Genomic DNA, 19448 nt, shown 5'->3' with positions numbered 1-19448 from the left:
TAATTAGAAACTCACGTAATAGTTACTAATCATGTTCGAGAGAATATACTTATTACCAAATAAGTACTTATACTATACATATATAAGTGAAAAAAATATTTATTGTTATAAAACACATACATTTCAACGTTGTTATTTAACATTCCTACTATTTTTTATTTTGTTATTTACATAGAACCAGCGGTTGAACCAGTGACTCAGTCACCTGAGCTGCTCGACCGCCGGTTCGATGCTGAGAACTATGACATCAACGCATGATTAAATAATGGCAAATAAATACTAATTTATTGATAACTATATCAATAAATGACTAAAAAAAAATTCAAATACGACGTCTCTCGTACCTGTAGTCATATATTCCGGAAACTTCGGAACATGCATGGCTTCCAAGTCCAAAACTCGCATGAATGATGGCTTCTCAAATGGCACTTCGTTTGTGAGTGCATTTGCCACCTCTGTCACATCTGGAGCCGTATTTTCCTCACCTTGATCTTCATTTCCATCTGGACCAACAAACTCGTAGTTACTTTCGAACTCTTCTTCACTGTCACTATTATAATCTTCCCGTACAATATTCCGGTCAGCCTCAGATTGTTCAAACTCAACATACAACTCGATGAACGAGATCTGAGCCCGGTTTTCAATATACATTGAAAACATCTCTTGCATGCTCGCTTTGTCCGTCACATATTTGGTTTGAAACTGGATAAATCCACCAAACACCTGTAAGGGATATCTGTAGAGAATACAAGATATCTTTCTTGCCCTCTCAGAATCAATCTTTTCACAGATCACACCTTTGAGCTCTTCAAATGAGATGATAAAAGGAATAACAACATCTAGCGAATTTTCATAAATAAATTTTACTCCTTCAGATGTTTGTAATAAAATCTGACCAAAATAATACACTTTTAGTAACACTCTATCACTCATTTCTGTGAATCCCCCAAAAAAAACATAAAAATAGCTACTAGATCTTCAACTTTAAAACAGCAAATAATAAAGCAACGAGAAAGAAGAAACAGAAGGGGCAGCCGCTCAAGTTCGGGACGAAGACTTGCATCAGTTATGAGTTCACTTCTCACTTTTATATGGACCACTTAATAGAACTCGCACCCTTCGACTAGGTTAACATGATTAAAATAATCTTAAGAAATGCAATCGGACCATGCGATTTGAGCTAGCAGTTCACCAAAACAATTTTGATATGCACTCAAAACGGAGGGTCCGAGTTCTTCTCAAAATTATAGCATGGAACTCGGACCATGCAGCTTCTACAACACTTAGGGTCCGATTTGGTTCACCCAAAATTTTAATTCCCATTATCAGACAAATCGGACCGTGAGATGCTGCTCGACCGCCGGTTCGATGCTGAGAACTATGACATCAACGCATGATTAAATAATGGCAAATAAATACTAATTTATTGATAACTATATCAATAAATGACTAAAAAAAATTCAAATAGGACGTCTCTCGTACCTGCAGTCATATATTCCGGAAACTCCGGAACATGCATGGCTTCCAAGTCCAAAACTCGCATGAATGATGGCTCCTCAAACGGCACTTCGTTTGCGAGTGCATTTGCCACCTCTGTCACATCTGGAGCCGTATTTTCCTCACCTTGATCTTCATCTCCATTTGGACCAACAAACTCGTAGTTACTTTTGAACTCTTCTTCACTGTCACTATTATAATCTTCCCGTACAATATTCCGGTCAGCCTCAGATTGTTCAAACTCAACATACAACTCGATGAACGAGATCTGAGTCCGGTTTTCAATATACATTGAAAACATCTCTTGCATGCTCGCTTCGTCCGTCACATATTTGGTTTGAAACTGGATAAATCCACCAAACACCTGTAAGGGATATCTGTAGAGAATACAGGATATCTTTCTTGCCCTCTCAGAATCAATCTTTTCACAAATCACACCTTTGAGCTCTTCAAATGAGATGATAAAAGGAATAACAACATCTAGCGGATTTTCACAAATAAATTTTACTCCTTCAGATGTTTGTAATAAAATCTGACCAAAATAATACACTTTTAGTAACACTCTATCACTCATTTATGTGAATCCCCCAAAAAACATAAAAATAGCTAGTAGATCTTCAACTGTAAAATAGCAAATAATAAAGCAACGAGAAAGAAGAAACAGAAGGGGCAGCCGCTCAAGTTCGGGACGAAGACTTGCATCAGTTATGAGTTCACTTCTCACTTTTATATGGACCACTTAATAGAACTCGCACCCTTTGACTAGGTTAACATGATTAAAATAATCTTAAGAAATGCAATCGGACCATGCGATTTGAGCTAGCAATTCACCAAAACAATTTTGATATGCACTCAAAACGGAGGGTCCGAGTTCTTCTCAAAATTATAGCATGGAACTCGGACCATGCGGCTTCTACAACACTTAGGGTCCGATTTGGTTCACCCAAAATTTTAATTCCCATTATCAGACAAATCGGACCGTGAGATTTCGTATGCAAATTACAGAAACAAAGAAAACCCACGGTCCGAGTTCTTCTCTATGACACTGCCAAAAAACTGTCCCACATATACGTCTAGTACACCATGCTTCCATATCCAAGAAAAGCACACATATAGTTTCCATTTCGATAAAATTGAGCCTGCATTATAGCGTTGGGATTTTTTATTTTAATAAATAAAATAAATATAATAATTACTAAATTAAATAATTTTAAAAAATATTATCGAAATTCACGATGCTTACTTATCTCATTTACAGATAATTTTGCACGTATCTCGTTTAAATAAAATTAAATAATTTTTTACAAATAATTTTAAATGGGATATGACACATCAGCTTGACACGTGTATATCTCGTTTACACTGTAAATAAGATAAAGATGGGTGACGTCTTTAAATAGATGTCATTTGCAGCCGTTGACTGGGCCCTATTTTACATTTTTCAACAGCTTTCTCTTTTCTATTATCCATTTCTGACTATATTATTGACTAATACTACGATGGTGCGCCAGACAGAAAATGACGGAGACATCAACAGGCCGAACGAGACATTGTATTATGTCGGGACAATCGACTTTGACCTTATTTATTTCATAATTTTGCATGTATTTTTGTTTTTTATTATCATAATTTTACAGTATAAATGAGATAAAATACATTAGTCTGATACGTGTATATTTTGTTTACACTGTAAACGAGATACGTATAAAATTATCTCGTTTACACTATAAACGAGATAAAAGAAGACAAATTTTTAACTGTTATAAAAAGATGTGTAATCCTTGGCATTCTTCATACATATTTCATATCTTTTTCTGTCTCATTTTTCTCACAAAAACAAGGCAACAATGGCCAGTAACAACGTATACATAGTTGTGTGTGTTTATCCCAATTGTCGTATGAGAAATGACGACAATGGAGTGACATTTGAGTGTAAGAATCCGATACTGTTGCGCACTCAGCGTGTAAATACGTTGTCGGAGTTGAAGAGTTTGATATTGAGCAACCTCGGTGGTACAGAAGCGAGGGAGGTCGGAGGGGTGGGGTATAGGTTGCTAGCACCCATAGGTAATGGAGTTTTTCGATTTCGACTATTTCAGCTTCTAGGGGACAAGCATGTGCGACTCATGTTCGAAATCCATGGGAGGATCATGGCGGAACAGGTGATGGAGCTTTCCGCCGAGGTTGGAGATATTGGTCGTGGTGGTTCTGTACACTCGACCTATGTACAGGACGACCAATCTCTCGCACCACCACCCATTCATGTCGCCATTCCAGTGGATGATGCAGAGGAGGGCGACGAGGAGTCAGACGAAGACTACGTGGCGGATAGTGCCGACAGTGATTCTTCCGAAGGGGGCGACGAGGAGGAGTTTATACCAGAGACGCCCGCCCAGCATGTGACGCGCCATGTCTTGCCTCCACCTCACCCGATTCCGGCGCTATCGGTAGTGCCGAGTCACTATCATAGTTTCGATCTAGACGCCATGCATGAGAGGATTTTGTTTTCTGACACGGAAGAAGAGAATTACAACCTAGATGGTGGGGTAGAGTTTCGGATCAGTCACAGGTTCAAATGATGAGATGCAATGCTGTAGGGTGTGAAGAACTACAGTATTTGCAGGAGTGCTGAGTACTGGGTGATCGAATCGGACCGATTAAAGTACCATGTGCAGTGTCATCAAGCTCCGACTGGGTGTCAATGGAGCCTCCGTATGGCCCTTCGGTAGAACCTCGAATACTGGTAAGTTCAACTTTAATTGTGTGTTTGAGTACTTCTGTGCAATATATTAAGTAGGTTTGAGATATGGATGAACCAATACTGTTTGTTGTGTTAGGGAGGTTCAGAGGGTTGGTGGAGCGCACAGTTGTTTAGCACCCACCATGTCTCAAGACCATCGTCAGTTAGACAGTAGTCTCATCTGCAGGGTCATATTGCCATTGATACAGTCTAACCCCTCCGTCAGCATTCCGGTGTTGCAAGGTGCGATCCAGGCCAACTATCACTTCAAACCCTCCTACAGAAAGGTGTTGATGGCGAAGCAGAAGGCAATTGCACAGATCTACGGGGATTGGAAAGAGTCATACAACAAGATGTCAAAATTGCTTCAAGCACTGCAGAGCTGTTTTCCTGGAACTATTTGTGACCTACGGGTCGGACCGTACTATGATGGACACCTTTTGGTCCGCGACTGTAGCATGTTCGACAAAGTATTTTGGACTTTCCCTCATGTGTCGAGGCATTCAAGAATTGCAAGCCGTTTATTTCCGTCGACGGTACGCATCTGTATGACAGATACGGTGGAGTGTTGCTTATTGCTGTGGCACAAGACGGCAACAGCAACATCCTGCCTATTGCTTTTGCCATTGTGGAGTCCAAGAGCACCAAGTCATGGTCGTCTTCCTTACTAATCTGAGACGCCATGTCACCCCACAAGACGACTTGCTGGTTATATCTGACAGATCGCAGGCCATCAAGGCCGCCCTCAGCTCCGATGACAGTGGTTGGCGTCCCCCTAGAGCGTTCCATGCTTACTGTATCAATCACATGGCTGCGAATTTCATGGCTCGTTTCAAGTCAGTCGAGGGGAAGAGATACCTCATAAACGCTGCTTACAGTTTAAGTTTGAGCGTGACCAACTCCTTCCTCTGCGCAGCCTGCTGTGGAGCCACCGGAGGCCTAGCACCAAGCAGCTGCTCCACCAATGCCCACGTCTCAGTGTGGTACCACCTACCGAAGTCACGGAGGTACTCCCAACTAGGGCCCCGTGTGCACGTAGACCTAGGTGGTACGCCACGTCCTGCAGGGTGATAGTGACCTCACCCCACGGGAGATGAAACGTGTGTGTCTCCGGACGCCATCGCTCCACGAATGCCGAAATTAGAGAATTGTCAAAAGTAAAATCCTTGAGGGGCACCGTGTCGCCGAATCCAGCCTCAGCCAAATACGGGATGATGGCGTCAGGTGGACGAAGGGTATGACTCACTCGCCGCGATAGTAGAAGGCGAGGCCTCTGAAGAATAAAAAAAATTCAGTAACATAAACAAATAATTTTAAATTTTTTTTGTATTGAATTCTTACACTTTTTTTTAGTTTTGTAATTAGATCAATTTAATATGATATACAAAACATTAAAGTTAAATAGATATTTCTTTCTAACTTACAGCTACTTCTACTTAAGAACATATTTCTATGTTTCTAACTTACACATATTTCTAAATTACATATTACATACTAAACAAAACCTAACTAGAACGTCATAAGTAGTAACAACTTAGTACAAGTAAAACAGAGTTCCAAACTAATAATTACGTTGTAACAACCTACCACAAGCAAATAAAGTTCCAAATTTCTACTAAAGACCTACTGCTAAAGTTACAAACTATGCTCTAGTTCTTTGCGACCATGGCTACATACAAAAAATATTTCCATAAGGGATTGCACATAATTAAACAGAACAGAACTAACCTCAAAGTCGATTGTCCCGACATAATACAATGTCTCGTTCGGCCTGTTGATGTCTCCGTCATTTTCTGTCTGGCGCACCATCGTAGTATTAGTCAATAATATAGTCAGAAATGGATAATAGAAAAGAGAAAGCTGTTGAAAAATGTAAAATAGGGCCCAGTCAACGGCTGCAAATGACATCTATTTAAAGACGTCACCCATCTTTATCTTATTTACAGTGTAAACGAGATATACACGTGTCAAGCTGATGTGTCATATCCCATTTAAAATTATTTGTAAAAAATTATTTAATTTTATTTAAACGAGATACGTGCAAAATTATCTGTAAATGAGATAAGTAAGCATCGTGAATTTCGATAATATTTTTTAAAATTATTTAATTCGGTAATTATTATATTTATTTTATTTATTAAAATAAAAAATCCTTATAGCGTTGTGTATGCTTTATATGCTTATATGTAACTGTGTTATTTGATCTATATATATAAATTGTCTATGTCTAAGTGTTTAGTGTATTATTTTCTTTATATTTGTTGGTGTACGGAGGCAACGAAGGTCGAGTCGAGTTAGACTTCAGGTTTGCCCCTTAAACTATAGTTATGTATGTGTTAGTCATTAAAATAAATATGTTTGGTAGATAAAAGATTTAAAAAATTATAATTTTTAAATTATATATTTTTAAGAAAGTCTTTTTTTTAACAAAGATAATCTTAGAAAAGAAATTAAATAGCTTTAAATAAACATGAATTTAAGACTTGATAAAGATAATCATTCCTAATATGTGGGTTATGTTTTGTCGATTTTTAGCAAATCAATGGTGGTTCGATATCTAGTGATCTGGGAGCGAAACCTACTCCTATGTGTGAGTATCAGTTTTCTAGAAGTGCATCAAAGTGTCTTCGATTAGACTAAATTTGAAAATTAAAATAAAATAAGTTTATGAATTGACAAATAAAATTCAAAAATTAAAATTTTGTAAACTAAATCAACAATTTTTTCAAAGAAATTAAAGGAAAAATAATAAATTGCCTTCGTTTGAAGCAAAGGACTTCCACATGTAAAATTTAAACGCAGAAAGGTAAATTGAACAATAAAATAAAGAACACTTAATAGATAAAATCAATTGAAATGTTAAGTTTACAGGAGAATAAATTGAAAGAATAAAGAAGGTGGAAGGAACCCTACAGAAAAGTTACTCGATTGCAGACTCAGGAATTTCCTGGGATGTGAGTGTGCTTGAGTGTTTTTCTGAGTAAAAGTTCCAACCTCAATTCCCTAATACTTCACAGTATTTATAGACTATCTTACATAACGGATAACTTAATTATAATTAATTACAATTAAATGAAAGTTACAATTTTAAAATACAATCACTCTTGATAACCGTTCCTATAGTGTGATTGTAAATATTTCCAATATTTTCCTCGTGCGATAAAAACCACGAACTTTCCCGCTTCCATCAATATTTGAACGGCTCTTTAAAAAACTACTCATAATTCTTCGAATTGAGACTCTTACTCGATTTGGCTTTCTCCGATTATCATCTCAATCGAAACCTAAAAAATAGTACCGATTTTTTTCAATTTTCAACTCAATCCTATACCTTCTCGAAAAGGCGACACAATTTGTTTTAATTCATCCTATTTGGATCGAAAATATTTTCGATCAACAAATTACCCCCTTGGATTAATGTGGTTGTTTTCGATAAAATCATCGAAAATTAGAGCACTTAATCCACAAAACGTCAATTTTTCAAATCAGTAATAATTATCATTAAAATCCCACTACTACTGTTTCAAATAGCACGTCTTCCAAAGCTTGCGCTTTCTCACTCGCCACTTCACCTTCTCCACGAAGTTACTTCTACTCACATTCCTCCTACTGTAACGGCTACAGTAACTCTTTAAATCTCCCATCTTCTTCTTTGTCCAAATCTCTTGAACTTCACCAGTTTTTTTTCTCATTAACAATTTTTTACAAAGTCCCCAACTTTATTTCCCTTCTCATTCTTCTGATAATGGCTAGTTCTTCTTCTCAAACTACTACCCAAGACAAGGGTAAAGGTCACGAAATAACTCCACCACCACCGCCAGCCCTCCATATTCTCAATCAAGTCCATGACGAAGTCATTGACGATCCCCATTTGCAACCTAATGAAACCAGAATCCTAATCCCTTTTACAATCGGAACTGACATGCATTGCTTTCTTGGGCCAATTGAAACTAAAGAGAAAGCAAATAAGAAACTCTCTTACTTTCCAAGCGCTGGAGGAGAAGACTTACTAATAAATCAATCTTTCAACATTTCCCATTTTGTTAATCAAAAACCTTTTAGGAACAATCCAAAAACTAACCATCGGGGATATGATTTCATTGCCTGGTATCGACGCCTTGAACCCACTAAAAGTGCCGACTGGAAAGCTTTAGGGATTCATGAGTTATTAAGGCTCTCCCACTTCTCACTCACCACATACCCTTGGATGATCGGGGCCGTGACTTGTTTTTGGAATAGAACAACCAACAAATTTCATCTTCCATGTGAAATGATTGGGATGTCCCTTTTGGACGTAGCGGCTATTACTGGGATGCCAATCAACTTCCCAGATTGTACCCCTAACATGCAATCAAAGCGTCACTACAATGTGGTTTTAACCAGCCCTTATAGTGAATTTATTGCTCACAACATAGGTGCTGAAGGTGCGAAGTCACTGATAATGAACATGTTACTTTCCTATTTTACTGGCTAAATGCTGTCTTATTTTGCTCTCGAAGTGTTAAAATGTCAAAATTTTTCCTTCCTTTAGCTGCTCTTCTTCATGAAGGAAAATCCATCAATTTAGCCAAGCTTCTTCTAGGACATATCTTCGAAGAACTTGGTCAACTTGTCTGTGACCTTCGAGACAACAAAATCATCAGCACAGGGGGCCCCTATGGCTTCTGCAATTATAGCTCAACGCCGTTTTTGAAAACTACATGACTAAGTCGAACAGCAGCAATACCAATAAGCAATATATCGATGGCTTTCGCTTGTCTGCATTCAAACCCAATTTCCCGGATGCTGAATCAGATGAAGATAAATTTTGGGCTGTTTTCTCTCTTTTCCATACTAGTAAAGATTTTGAGAATGACCAACTCAATTTCACCCATTTCTTGCGTCGCAACCGTGATCCTGCCTGGTTAGAACGCTTACTCTTCCCTGACACCGATGAAGCAAACGAGCTTGCAAATTGAAGCTGAGCAAATATGCTAGCCTTACAAGTAATACCAACAGGGTTACCTTTATACAAAAAGGAAAAATTCAAAATTACCCTGTATGCTCCAAATATGACAGCCAGACAATTTGGACTTTCTCAAGCCATCCCATCACCAAAACTTCGGAATGATGAACCATTCTGCCACTTCACTTTAACTACTCAAGAAGATTTCGATTCTTGTCTCTTAAAGAATCAACAACGCAAAGAACGCTTCAATTTTGTGGCATACGATCGCAGTTTCTATATCACAAAATCCTGCTTTGAATGGTGGGTTGCTTACTATTCCAGGTACACTCGCTCCTTGGAAGAAATTCAGCAGGCTGCAATTCGTACTTTTCCTATTGCTGAAGGTTCTCCTAAAAGGGTTCAAAAAAGAAAAGCTGAAGCCGCTCGACCTCCACCATCAAAAAGTAGAAAAACTCCCACCAAGACTTCTCGAAAGGTAATTTTATAATTCCTCTCTTTAACCTAATAGCCTTATATATAGGTTATCCCTTTTCACGTAGACTTACTTCTGGACCTTTTATCAGTTAATACTGTTGACATCAAGTGAAAGCGCTGACAAAAGTGATCCAGTCAATAAAGATGCTGTCACTGTCTCTTCTCCGTCAGAAGAAGCAGCCGATTCTGATCCTAGTTCTCGGCTAATTTTAAGATCTAGGCTTCCTCAGGTAATACTATTATTTCTACACATATCACATTTTGATTTAAAATAAAATTTCAATTTATAACTGTGTACCTTTTATATTAGCCTGTCAATGTTGCACATTCAACAGCAACTGCTGGGGTTCTCAACCCATCCATCCTACCTCACCCACAAGGTCAAGAACAATCAACATCACACGACTCTATTCAATTCACAGGACCCACTCAAGTAATTCCAGCCACTTTTCCTCCTGTTCCTCACATAACACAAACAATTGATTCATCCACAAGCCCTTTACAGCATTCTCTAGAAGAAACCATCAGACTTGAAACAACTTCTCCAAATGATCAAGCTACTTTTACTGAAGAAAACCAAGCAGTCCCAGATTCTAACTCTGCTTCTAAGGCTGCTGACACTACTAATTCAGACTCTTCTCGATCTAAAGTGCTCGAGACACCTCCCGAATTGCAAGCTGATTCTTCACTCTAAACTCCTCCAAGACCACCTCCAAGGACAAATGTTCCCATCACTCCAACTAGTGCTACCTTGGAGGATTTGACTTCCATTTTGAATAGAATTATTCAAGAGCACAAAATACCAGAGCCTGCAGTAGCAATTTCCAAACCTTCTACATCAAGGCCCTTGATCGAATTACCTTCTACCACTCAGGAACAACTTCGGTCACTCATCAAGCTCTTGGATCATCCTCCTGCCGCCTGGGTTAATGATCCAATTCTCAATCAAATCTTGGCTGATGTTTTGAAATTCTCCTTTGAATTCTCAACCAGCACACCATACTCTGCTTCAATTCAAGAATTCAAACCACTTCTCAATGAGAGTGTTGCATCTCAGTTTCAACTCCAAGAAGCTGAAAATGAAGAGGCCATTGCCAAATCCAAAATAGACAACATTCTTGCAATCGCTCAACCCATTCAAACTTCTCGCGAAGAATATGATCTGAAAATCTCTCATGCCATTTCTGTACAAGCTTTTCATGATCAAGAAGAAGCAAGACTCAAAGCAGAATTAGCTCGAATTCAGGAACAACTTGCTACTATTCGCCAAAACCGAGCTACTGTAGCCAAACCTCTTGCTACAGCCCAACAAGAACAGCATCTTCTTATTCAAAAACTTGTCTCACCCGACACTGAACGAGAAAAATATGAAAAACAACTTGAAAAAATCCAAGCCGACAAGTTCAAGCAGATTGAAGCACTTACACTCCTGGAAAATAAAAGAACAAAGCTGCGCTCCGATTTGGCAAAGCTACTGGCACCTTGAATCCCTTTTACTTATAATTTTATTTTGTATCAGTGTCCTCTTATCTTTTGGAACTTTAACATATGTTGAACTTCTAAGTTTGCCAGCAATAGAAGAATTTTAAATATTTGCCATTGATCGAATTAATTACCTTTCCCGACTCGATATCTTTAATTTGATAGGCATTTTCAGAATATGTCTCGATTATTTGAAAAGAGCCTTCCCAACTATTGGACCATTTACCCAAAAATCTCGATTTCTTCTCCATTGGTAAAATAACTTTCAACACCAACTTGCCTATCTTGAAAGATTTTTCTTTAATTCGACGATTATAACTTCGAGCAATACTTTCTTTTTGTCGAATGACATTCTCAAGTGCCAAAATTCGCTCTGAATCTAATTCGTTCAACTCATCAAACATTGCATTCCAGTAATCATCGACAGGCAAATCATTCTGTTTCGACACTCTTAAAGTATTTAAATTAATTTCTAATGGTAATACTGCATCATGACCATATACTAATTTATAAGGTGAGGTTCCTGTTGAACCTCTTGGTGAATTTCGATAAGACCAGAACACTTGACTTAAAGTCTCATGCCATGTTCGAGGCCTATTCCCAATATACTTTTTAATCAAGCCTATCAATATCTTGTTTGCTGCTTCAACTTGGCCATTAGCTTGTGCATAATAAGGAGTCGAAGTGACCATATTAATATTCCTCGAAACTGCAAAGTTTTTAATTCTTTGACTAGTAAACATAGTTCCTTGGTCAGTACTTAATGTCTGAGGAATTCCAAATCGATGGATAATATTTTCTTCAATAAAGTCAATTATCTTAGTTTGCCCAGCTTCTACTAACGGAATAGCCTCGACCCACTTCGTAAAATAATCAATAGCCACTAAGATAAACTTGTGTTATCTTGATGAAGGAGGATGAATCAAGCCAATTAGATCCAAAGCCCAACCTCTAAATGGCCATGGCTTTATTATCGAATGTAACTCAGCTGCCGAAATTTGTTGTATCGAGTCATGTTTCTGACATTCCTGACATGCTTTTGCATAATCAATACAATCTTTTATTATAGACGGCCAATATATGTGATTTCAATATAACACCCATCTCATTTTCCTTCCTGCCTGATGAGCACCACAAATTCCATTATGAACCTCGCCCAGAGCAACATTCTGATCTTCTCGACCTAAACATCTCGACAAACTTCCATCAATCCTTTTTTTATACAACTCATCAGCCAATAAAACAAAGTTCATTGCCCGTAACTTTATTTTTCTATCAACTGCAGTATTGGGATCTTTCAAATACTAAGCAATAAGCTTTCTCCAATCAGAATCCTCCCATTCATCCATACACAGCACTTCTCTTTCATTTGCTGGCACTAAAATTTGATGGATACTAAAAAATTTTCTAATAGTTTCCGGGCTAACCCGATATCTTGAAGCAATTTGGGCCAATTCATTAGCAATTTCATTATAAATTCTAGGGATATGTACCAAAGAAACCTTCTAAAAAGAAGTTAACATCTCTCAAGCAGTTACTAAATATTTTTGTAACGTCTCATTATTATATTTAAACTCCTTTGACAACTGCTTTAAAACCAACTGTGAGTCTCCAAGAATTTGAACTTCCAAAGCTCCTTTATCAATTAAAATTTCGAGACCTAAAATTAAAGCCTCATATTCAGCGACATTATTAGAGCAAGGATACTTTAATTCAAACAAAAATTCTGATGGAACATCCTCAGGTGAAATAATAAGAATTCCAACCCCTGCACCATCTTTGTGCTTAGATCCATCAAAATATAATTTCCAATAATTGATCTTTATATCAATAATATTTGCCCCCTGGTCATTCAGACCTTTCGAATTATTCACAAGAAAGTCTGCAATGACATGTCCTTTAACAGCTTTCACTGGGACATATTGCAAATCGAATTTTGTTAATGCTAACATTCATTTTCCCAAACGCCCCCTTAACATAGGGAAACTAAGCATATATTTAACAACATCAGTCTGCGCTATCACCTTTACCGATTTCGCCACCATATAACACTTTAATTTCATACAAGCATGATATAATGACAAACATAATTTTTCAGTCGGTGAATACCTTGTTTCGATATCAATTAGGACTCGACTAAGGTAATAAACTGCGCACTCATGCCCCTTCTCATCATCTTGGGCTAACATACATCCAATCGAATTCTCAGATGCTACAATATATAATTTTAAAGGCTCAAATGGACGAACATTCGCCATAATCGGGGCTTTGGCCAAATAAGTTTTGATCGAGTCGAATGCTGACTGATGTTCTGTAGTCTATTCAAATTTCGAACCATTCTTTAATTTTACTAGAGGCGCAAACACCCTGTTTCAATCTGAAAGATTCGAAATGAACCTTCGAAGATAATTAATTTTCCCCAAAAACGATTGCACTTCTTTTTTCGATTTAGGTGCAGACAAAGCCAATATTGCATCTACTTTATTCTTATCGATAGCTATCCCCTTTTTATGAATGACAAAGCCTAAAAAATTTCCTGCCGATACACCAAAAGCACACTTCAAAGGATTCATTTTCAATCCTTTTTTCCTCATAGTCAAGAATGCTTTTCTTAAGTGGTCTATATGTTGATTTACAGAAATGGATTTGACCATTACGTCATCAATATACACTTCCATAAATTTTCCAATAAACTCATGGAAAATGGCATTCGTTGCTCGTTGATATGTCACTCCGGCATTTTTTAAACCAAAAGGCATAACCACCCATTCATATGTACCTAACACCCCAGGACAACGGAAAGCAGTTTTGGCCACATCATCCTCCGCAATAAAAATTTGGTTATATCCAGAATAACCATCCATGAAGCTTAGGATTTCGTTTCCTGCTGCAGAATCGATTAACATATCTGCAATTGGCATGAAATACTCATCCTTTGGTGTAGCATTGTTCAAATCTCGAAAATCGATACACACCCTCAATTTTCCATTTTTATTCATCACTGGAACTATATTCGACACCCACTCTACATAACGAGCAGTTCGAATAAATTTGGCTTTAATCAAGCGTTCTATCTCTTCCTTAATTTTCACATTGATTTCAAGAGCAAAACATCTAGGGATTTGTTTCATAGGTCGAGCATTGGGTTTCAATGCTAATCGATATTCTACTAATGATCGATCAAGACCAGGCATTTTATGGTAGTCCCATGCAAAACAATCCTTAAACTCATGTAACAAATCGATAAGATTAGTTCGAAAAGGATCAATAAGATCTTTACAAATATATGTAATTCGAACATCATCATGAGTACCCAAATTAACTTCTTCTAAAGGATCTTGAGATTCAAACCCCTTATAATGATCATCTTCAGTTGTACATTTTTCAAATCCCATAGGTTCCAAATCATAAATACAATCAAAAGTAAAATCAATAACATCATGAGAAAGAGTAGAAACTTGATCTTTGATGGAATCATCATAACTTTTATTCTCTAAACAATGAGCCTCTGCTATTAAATCGGCAGTCCGACTCATATCATTAACTTCATTACAAGTAACAAAAAGATCATTACTACATTCGACTAGAGGTGTCAAATCAAACATATTACTACTAACAAATCTATTAATCCTATCTGATTCAACTTTATCAGAAGAATCATCTTTATTTTCTAAAGCTTGGAAATTATTTAAATAATTATGCAAAGTTACCAGGTAATCAGAAATTTCCTCAACCTGGTCCATGGTTCAGTCTTCGAGGCCTTCAAGAATCACAATCCCAACCTGTTGGTTCATAGGGTATGTCTGGGTAGCGCAACTTCACCGACAGTCCCTCCGAAGTCAAATAGCAACCTTCACAATTGTAAGGATTCAGAGACCGATCAACATTTAAAGGCTTCAGCTTGCGATTATATATCCTAAAATCGGCATGCATTTGTTCGACATAAAGACTCGAATCTGCTTTGACAATTTCAGGCTTGCCTTCCTCAGTCCATAGAAGCACACTTTGATGCACCGTAGATGGCACCGCACCTACTCCATGAATCCAATCTCTCCCAAGTAAGGCGTTATAACTTGCCTTCAATGGCACCACCACAAACACTGAGTGTCTCTCCGATGACCCTACCTTCACAGTTAAGGTAATCAGCCCTCTCGCTGGTGTAGAATTCCCACTAAAATCAGTTACAGCAATATTCGTAGGGACCAACTCACTAACATGTTTCCCTACTTTTCCTAGCATCCTTTCAGGCAAAAGACTTATTGCTGCCCCTCCATCAATCAATACCTTGTTTATCTTATAACCATTCACAACAACAACAATGTGAAGAGGACGCAAATGAGACATTTGCTTTTCAGTAGGGCGAAGGAAGACACCTGGTTCATCTTCTATGCGAATAAAAGAAAAAGCTTCTTCGTCTTCCTGATCGTAATCCTCATATGGATTACCTTCACACTCCCCAAGGTACTCGGTAGGGATTATCAAAATCGTCCCCACCATGTCATCATCTCCTTCGTCAAAGTATTCCTTATCGACATCAACATCTTTATGTTTATCTACCCCAGAAGACTGAGCGATTGCCTTCCCTTTATCCATCTTGGCTGGTGATGGAATCTCTTTAGGATAAGTCTCTCCATCAGAAGGAAAGACAATTTGGGAATGCACCAAAGGAGTTGCCCCCTTGCTTGCTTCCTTCCCTATATCAATTTGAAGTTTAATATTCTGATGGAAACTTCTCCTTCCTCCTTTTCCTCTCGGGTATCCTCTGGCTCGTCCTCGAAAAGCGGCATACTTATTTTGAGACGGCGCTCTGTGTCCCCATTGAGGATTGCGTCGATATAAGTGATCACGCCTTTGAAACTCTTGACAGTTTCTGATCCACTGAACACCAATAGCCTGAGGTCGGCTCAAAGGTGTATCCACATCATGTAGAGGAATTTTTGAACTAGAAGCTTTTACACGTCGTATCTCTGACGTGCTTGTTCCTCCCTGTGGGCTAATTCTTTCTTCATTCTTTCCTTTCCAAAGATTGCCGCCGCTTCAGCATCAAAAACAGCATTACACCGTGGACACAGAGATACGTCCCGGTCTTTGATTTTTTGCTAAACCAAGAAGTCCAACAAACCATCCCCTGTTCTAGGGTACACAGCTCTTACTTGTGACTCAAAATCATCAAGAGCCACATCAAAATCATAAGACATCCTTACCATATTCACTCCAAAGCAGGGTTCCACATAACTGGCATCAGTTTCGAAGGGATCTACATCAACCTTCATTTCCTTTTTGCCATCATCAAATTTCAAACGTCCTTCCATTATTGCCTCCTGAATCAAATCTCTGAAACGAACACAACTGTTAGTCGAATGACTTGTTGCTTGATGAAATTTGCAGTAAGGCTTTCCTTTCAAATCCTTCAAGGAAAGTAATGTTCTACCCTCAGGCAAAACCAATTGTTTATCTTTAAGCAACACATCGAAAATCTGATTAGATTTTGAAATATCAAAACTATATTTCTTTCCACTTTTAAGTTTTGAATCATTCGAATTTTCACTACCAGGGAGTTTTTTCAACAAAGAACAAACATATGGAGGGCCCTTCTTAAGTTCGGCCAAATCGACTTCTGTTTCGAAATCAATTTCTTCCTCTGAGGACTCCATGGTTACATAAGCAACCTTCTGCTTTCGAGTAAACGGTTTACTCTTCGACCTCTGTTCAGTTCTATGTTTTTCTTTTTCCTTTTTCATTAACTCAGTTTGCTGAACCTTTTCATCCAAATGAGCCAAATCAGGAATATGCACATTAAGCAACTTTCTGCGCATATAGAATCCTAACCCTATAGTTGCTATTTTCACTATCTCATTTTCAAGCAATGTAACATAGCACCTACTTCTAGCATTTTTGAAACGTATTAAATAATCATCAATGGTTTCACCATCTTCATGTTTCAAAGCTACTAAATCAGTAACTACTACGTTCATTTCCCCTCGATAAAACTGAGCGTGAAAAGCAATTTCCAACTGATTCCATGTTGTAATCGAATTTGGTCTAAGATTCGAAAACCATGTAAATGCATTCTTCGTCAATGATGACGGAAAAAATTTCATTTTTAAATTTTCATCATTTGCTAAGTTTCCAATCTCGACCAAATAACGAGCAACATGTTCAGTTGTTGATTCTCCGACTTCTCCAGCAAATTTTGTAGTTATTTTCGGATTTTTTACCCCTATTGGCACTTCAGCCATTTGAACTACTTAGGGAAAAGCCGAGACAAAATGTGGCTGATTCATAAAACTAACATTCAATCCAACCCGATTTAACACTTCTTCTATAATTCGGGTAACCTGATAACGATCACCACGCAATCCATGTAAAACATTATCAGCATTCTCATGTCGATGAACTATGCAAGAATTTTCTCGATTTGGAACATGATTTTCATTTTGAAAAATATTTTTCATCTCCTCATTAGTTCCTCGAGCATTATGCCTTTCGCCTTCATCATAATCGACGATTCGAGCGATCCTCTCGACTTGTCTAGCAAGATGCTCGAATCTCGATTCATGATTGGCCATCATAGGATTCAGAATTGTAGTCATTTGCTGAGTCAATAAATTAACCAAGTCATGATGACTTTCCTTCACTTGTTGTCGATACGCTGCCATTGATCTCGCAGCATTCGAAATGGAGCCCACATGATACTCACGAGAATACTCAGAGTATTGTTGTGGGTTTTGCATGATATTTACTCCATTTGTATTCCCAAAATGGATAGGCGGGACAAACCCACCCACCGATGGGGTGTAACCGGCAGGAAGACCATAAGGGGGCCAACCAGCGGTTAATGGAGGTTGAAACGGTGGCGCAGAGTCACGTGGACGCGTATTACGTCCAACATTTCCAATTTGAATAGTCGTGACGACTATGCTTTCGGTTCCGATTGCACCTTTCGAACGTGAAGACACGTCGGCTTGTTGTACAGATACCGGTATACTATCATTGGTGGAAAAACCACCATTCACGTTCGATAATTCATCAGCCATGTGAATGATCTTCCCACTTCGTAATCGCATACACTAAGAAACTTGTGGAAAACCACTATTTTGACACACTTCGATTTAAAACTGTCCCACTGGGCGTGCCAATTTGTTTTGTCGATTTTTAGCAAATCGATGGTGGTTCGATATCTAGTGATCTGGGAGCGAAACCTACTCCTCTGTGCGCGTACCAGTTTTCTAGAAGTGCATCAAAGTGTCTTCGATTAGACTAAATTTAAAAATTAAAATAAAATAAGTTTATGAATTGACAAATAAAATTCAGAAATTAAAATTTTGTAAACTAAATCAACAATTTTTTCAAAGAAATTAAAGGAAAAAACAATAAATTGCCTTTGTTTGAAGCAAAGGACTTCCACGTGTAAAATTTAAACGCAGAAAGGTAAATTGAACAATAAAATAAAGAACACTTAATAGATAAAATCAATTAAAATGTTAAATGTACAGGAGAATAAATTGAAAGAATAAGGAAGGTGGAAGAAACCCTACAGAAAAGTTATTCGATTGCAGACTCAGAAATTCCCTGAAATATGAGTGTGCTTGAGTGTTTTTCTGAGTAAAAGTTCCAACCTCAATTCCCTAATACTTCACAGTATTTATAGACTATCTTACATAACGGTTAACTTAATTATAATTAGTTATAATTAAATAAAAATTACAATTTTAAAATACAATCACTCTTGATAACCGTCCCCATAGTGTGATTGTAAATATTTCCAATATTTTCCTCGTGCGATAAAAACCACGAACTTTCCCGCTTCCATCAATATTCGAACGGCTCTTTCGAAAACTACTCATAATTCTTCGAATTGAGACTCTTACTCGATTTGGCTTTCTCCGATTATTATCTCAATCGAAACCTAAAAAATAGTACCGATTTCTTTCAATCTTCAACTCAATCCTATACCTTCTCGAAAAGGCCACACAACTTGTTTCGATTCATCCTATTTGGATCGAAAATATTTTCGATCAACAAATTGCCCCTTTGAATTAATGTGGTTGTTTTCAATAAAATCATCGAAAATTAGAGCACTTAATCCACAAACGTCAGTTTTTCAAATCAGTAATAATTATTATTAAAACTCCATTACTACTGTTTCAAACAACACGTTTTCCAAAGCTTGTGCTTTCTCACTCGCCACTTCACATTCTCCACGAAGTTACTTCTACTCACATTCCGCCTTTTTTTATAAAGTTGTTTTTCTTGTGTGTTTCTGTATCTCCTTTTTTCTTAAAAAAGACTTATCTTTTTCTTTCA

The 19448-nt window shown here is 37.7% G+C and overlaps 1 protein-coding gene across 1 annotated transcript; it reads right to left on the bottom strand.

Moving 5' to 3' along the window:
* LOC107641314 lies at nucleotides 11219-11833 on the bottom strand. The gene has a single exon (XM_016344811.1). The coding sequence runs from the start codon at nucleotides 11831-11833 to the stop codon at nucleotides 11219-11221; it is 615 nt and encodes a 204-aa protein (XP_016200297.1).

This window comes from Arachis ipaensis, chromosome B05 (assembly GCF_000816755.2).
Source record: "Arachis ipaensis cultivar K30076 chromosome B05, Araip1.1, whole genome shotgun sequence".
NCBI classification, from domain to species: Eukaryota; Viridiplantae; Streptophyta; class Magnoliopsida; order Fabales; family Fabaceae; genus Arachis; species Arachis ipaensis.
Note: the sequence above shows the minus strand (reverse complement) of the source record. Positions and strands in the feature narration are given on the sequence as shown.